Genomic DNA, 5020 nt, shown 5'->3' on the forward strand with positions numbered 1-5020 from the left:
CTATTTTCTTCGTTCTTTTTACACCAAAACCTTGATAATATTTTTACCATCGGTTTATATTTATCAATGAGTAGGGTTTCCACGATGAGTTTTTTCCACGTCATGTGTGCCATCCATTTTGAATGATGATCCAACGGTAGAGAATGAAGTTGGACCCACTGGCAATGATCAGTGCTGGTTATGAAAAGGTGTATCTCTCCCTCTGTTTCATACTGTGGGGGATATATCACATAAGATCTGACGGTGGAGAAGCTTTTATCTAATTTATTTTTAAAGATTCAATAGGACAAGAGTAATGAAATTAAATTAAAGGAAGGTACACCAAAAAGAAATATAGACCCTCAACAGTTTCCCAAAGTCAAAATGCAAGCTTCCTCTATCCTACAACCATCATATAAAAATATAATACCACTAGTACAAACACATACATGCAATACCCACTTGTACCTACCCTTCCTGCATGCATTACCCACTTGTACATAATTCATCAACCCCACAAAAGCATAATCACTGCTGAACATATAATAGCCAACAAAACAAAACTATTGGTTTCTTGATGTAGCTTGAACCCATGGCTAACATCTGTGTTGATCCCGGCTCCCGATGGTCCCATCCCTGGTCCGATTCCACCACCCAACACACCGGTGTTGGTTGGGTTGCCGTAAGGAGAAGTGGTGGTGCCGCCTGTCGTCACGGTTGTTGAACCCGGTGTTTTCGTGTTGCCAGGTGAAGTTGACACGGTTGTACCACTACATCCATGGTTGCAACAAATGCACATCAATCAAACCAAACGAATTCAATATATATATATATATATATGTAAAATTCCACTGTGGTCCCACAGACAGGAAACATAAAAAAGGGGGAACAATCCAATTTGGTGCGATGCATTTTAAATTTAGGTCCTATGGATTGCTGTAAGTGGTTGTATTTCATGCAATGAAAGTTGTACGTTGCTTTTCTATAAAAAGGACCAACGTTTGTTTTTGATCAAAACCAACTTTTGCTTTTGCTTTTTCATCTTATCTAAGCCTCCCAAATTTATTGATGGGAGATTTTTTCAAAAGTTAGAAGCAGTTATCAGATTTAACCGATAAACTAATATAGCTGATAAACTAGTCATGTTAAGTAAAAATTAACTAATAAATTAAAAATAAAATAAAATGACTAGTGATAACATGTTAGAAAAATTAATTTGAACAATAATACGAACATTTTAATAATACAACGAATGTTGGAATCTTTAAAATAAAGAATCTGTTAAATATGTTCTAAAAACGATTGAAAAGAAAATACGGTCTCTAAATTAGGAAGCCTGAAAGTAGCTTGTGAATTGAATACAACATTTAATGCATAAGATGGTATCAAAATTATTGAGAATGGTCTGCTTGATAGTTATTATTTGTCATATAAGGTACAACTCCAGAAGAACAAGGTACAACCCAATTGCCATACTAGGATAAACAACCAATCGTGTAGCTCCACATGGTTACAAAACCGGGTGTTTGAGATTGCTTATTTGAAACAATTTATGTTTTTCTACAAAAGCATTTATCAACTTATTATAAGTCAAAAGAGTTTAACTTCTTCAAAAACTTCTTATTACCGGTTTGACACTGGTATAAGATGTTTATTCAAACACTCAAAAATGCTTATTAATTATTACCGGTGTCACACTAAAATAAGTTAATAAATTATTTTTATAAGCAATCTCAAAACACCCATAAGCATTGGATCCTCATATAGTCAAAAAGATAATAAAGCCCATAACCTAGATTTTGTCAAAAAGCGCAAGATTAAAGAGGATTTATTGAGCATGAGGCTTTAATGGGCCCATTTCAAATAACCCTTTTTTTCTTGATTTTAATATAAATCATTTAATAAATACTCCATAATTATTAAAAAAGAAAAAAAACCCCACAAAACTAGGGAAAAAAACATACCTGGCAGAAGAAGGAAACGTACAACCATTGGAACCTGTTCATAATTATAAATACCCAAAAAAGAATGAAAATTATTAAATTTATAAAAAAAAAAAAATTAAAAAGTGTGTAGATAAGGTGGTGCAGGAAGACTGACTGGGGTCGGTGGTGGTGACCATGGCTGCACCATTGAAATCACATGAGCCAGTGGCTTGACCCTTGGCCTGAAAATAGCTGTTGACGGCATAGTTGCAGTGGTCGGTGACGGTATCTGGGTTGTAACATTTGCCACCTTGTTTTGTCTGGGTGCAGTCTGCACCATTACCACAGGCGTAATCTATTGCCAACTGTAGAACCTTATCGTTTCCACCTTTCTTGCACACACACCATGTTCCACCTATACATATAAATGTATGTATGTATGTATATACACATGAGTCATTATGGTTCTGAAGACCAGCACAAGAAATATGGGACTTTTACATGATACCATGATATGACACTAAAGATAGGTCTGTATTACAACATATACATACATATACATATACATATACATATGCATATACATATACATACATGCTAAGCATGTAATGTACAACTTTCATTGCACAACGTACAAGTCAGCAAGCACCAGTTTCTTTTTGGATTTGTGTAATGATTTATCAGACCATTTGGAGGTCCTTTTTTTGTGGGTATTATGGATCAAGACCTCTTGTTTGTTGTTTTTGTATGTGGTGTTGGTGGGTATTATGGATTAAGACCTCATTTTTGAATCTTGATTTGATTCATTTTTGGAAATGGGAAAAATGGAAGGAAGAAAGGAAATGCTTACTGGAGTGAGCAACCATGGAGAAGATGAGCATAAGAACAACCAGAGCAGCCATTGTTGTGATGTTTGGACAAGAACAAGAAGGTTGGAGAAGATGAAGATAGAGAGCAAAACAGAAAAGAGAGAGTGTGAGGGAATGGGAATGGGAATGGGAATGGAAATGGGTTTAAAACTTTAAATGAAAAGGTAAATCTTCTCTAAAGGGAAAACATTGTGAAATCCAGAGAAAGATTTTGCAGTGGTTGTACTGTGTGTATTGTTAGTTGTACATGAGTCTAAGTTTGGTTATTCCAGCTCTGGGAAACTGAATTAGGGAGATAATGGGTTTTTTATGCAGAAAAATGAAAATCAAATAAACAACGAGGGTTTTGATTTCAAATAAATTTGTAATATATATCATTTCATATATAACTTATTTGTTTAAAAAAAAATTATTCTGCCTTATTAGAATAATTCAATATGTAAATTATTTATTACTTGAACAAAGTAATATTTTATAAAATTTAATAACCTTTATATATATATATATAGAGGTTGGTTATTATACAACCCTTGATATTTGTATAATATATATATATATATATATATATATATATATATATATATATATATAGAGAGAGGTTGGTTATTATACAACCCTTGATATTTGTATAACCAATACAACTCAATCTCAACCGTCCATTTTATTTGATTAATATGTATTTTCATAGAAGTTTTGATTTGTTTTTTATAGTATTGATCATAATTAATGAACCATATTCATTTTCCATAAATATTCAAGTCATAATAAATGAACTCTCATTATTTTCATAAATATCTAAATTTATTGGGTTGCATTAGTTGTACAAATGCGACGGATTGTATGTGAAACAAACCCTCTCTCTCTCTCTATATATATATATAAATATAAATTTTTGAAAAGGGTGGGGCGGGGTGGAGGTGGAGGGCTGACAAGGAGCTCCGGCAGCGTAAGTACTACTGTCGGGTGGGGCAGTGCATTTAAATTTGGTTAATTGGATTCTTTCTAACGGGTATATCTTGGAACATAGTCCTTTTTGTTTGGGTAGGAATGTCATTACACCAAAATGGAACTCCTCATAAATTAATTTATATGATCTAAATCTATAAAATCAAACATATATTATGTATATATTATAGGAACTCGCACAATGCAATAAGATACATCTTGATTTTAGTGTTTTTTTTTTTTTTGTTTCAGTCGATGTCATAATACAATTTTATATGTTTTTGAAAAAATAATAATATTTTTATTTTTAAATAAAATGTAAATATGAATATATCAGTTATATAGACCGTGATGATACCAAATTTTGTTGGATAGCGTTTGCGGGTATAATGGCAAAAATTTGTCAGATAGTCCTGCCTTTCTTTCTCTCAATAATAACCATTAGATCTTGTTACCAGTGATGAATCAACAGCAATAGATTTGTGTATATATAAATCAATAAAAGCAACAAAATCATAAATTCTTGTATAAAATCACGAAATAAACAACAAATAATTGATACAGATGAGAATTTCTTACTAATTAAGATTTTTAACCCCTCCTTGTAGAAATATAGTATTAGATTGAAGCCTGCACGTATGCAGTGTCGTAAGACAGAAATTATGCCAGTACAGTGTCCGTCTAGACGATAAAACAATCAAATTCAAGTTTATACTGAATCTAGCGAATCAAACTTATGTTTGGCGATGAAAAAGATGAAGAAAACCCAGAAAATTGCAGAGAAAAACGAGAGTTTTTCTGTAGATGAAGTCTGGCTTATATACGTTCGCTGTAACAGGCGAAATTTATGTCTTAGGACACTGCGTAAATGCAACTGTAGCAAGATGTACGTACATTTTACCCCAAGATCATACCTCTATGTGAGATATACTAGTTTCTCAGGTAACAAAGACTAAATCGTCTACTTCCAAGCACTCTATGAAACCCTTTGAAAAAGTCGACTTTAAGTTCTATCAGCCCACAACCACAAGGGTGGTGCCTGATTGGTTTGAGCTTGACTCTAAAGGTCAAAAATACCAGGAGGTCCCAGGTTTAAATCCAAGGAGGAATAAAAATCCCCTTGTGGCCACGGAGGTTCAAATTCGGTGACTCCGGGATATCTGCCAAGCAGGTGGTCCCCCTGGGATTAGTCGGCTCGCCTAGCGGGTTGGATATCCAGGTTAATAAAAAAAAACATTTATCAGGTCCCAATTACTCAACCAAAACAAGCAATCGTCGACACTCCCAAAGGACACTGTCTAC

The 5020-nt window shown here is 33.7% G+C and overlaps 1 protein-coding gene across 1 annotated transcript; it reads right to left on the reverse strand.

Annotated features, from left to right (window-relative positions):
* Positions 1–282: 282 nt before the first annotated feature.
* Positions 283–2899, reverse strand: LOC112509678 (PLASMODESMATA CALLOSE-BINDING PROTEIN 1-like). The gene is made up of 4 exons (XM_025114762.1): positions 2755–2899; positions 2080–2319; positions 1944–1977; positions 283–749 (listed from the first exon to the last, which is right to left on the reverse strand). The coding sequence occupies exons 1-4, from the start codon at positions 2804–2806 to the stop codon at positions 488–490; spliced, it is 588 nt and encodes a 195-aa protein (XP_024970530.1). The 5' UTR covers positions 2807–2899; the 3' UTR covers positions 283–487.
* Positions 2900–5020: the final 2121 nt, after the last annotated feature.

Source organism: Cynara cardunculus, assembly GCF_001531365.2.
Source record: "Cynara cardunculus var. scolymus isolate 2C chromosome LG 3, CcrdV1, whole genome shotgun sequence".
In the NCBI taxonomy this organism is placed as follows: Eukaryota; Viridiplantae; Streptophyta; class Magnoliopsida; order Asterales; family Asteraceae; genus Cynara; species Cynara cardunculus.

Coding starts and splice junctions, on each gene's coding strand:
- LOC112509678 (XM_025114762.1), bottom strand. CDS start 2,806: ATGGCTGCTCTGGTTGTTCTTATGCTCATCTTCTCCATGGTTGCTCAC. Junction 2,320..2,754: donor CTCCATGGTTGCTCACTCCA/GTAAGCATTTCC, acceptor TTATATGTATAG/GTGGAACATGGTGTGTGTGC. Junction 750..1,943: donor ACGTTTCCTTCTTCTGCCAG/GTATGTTTTTTT, acceptor CCATGGATGTAG/TGGTACAACCGTGTCAACTT.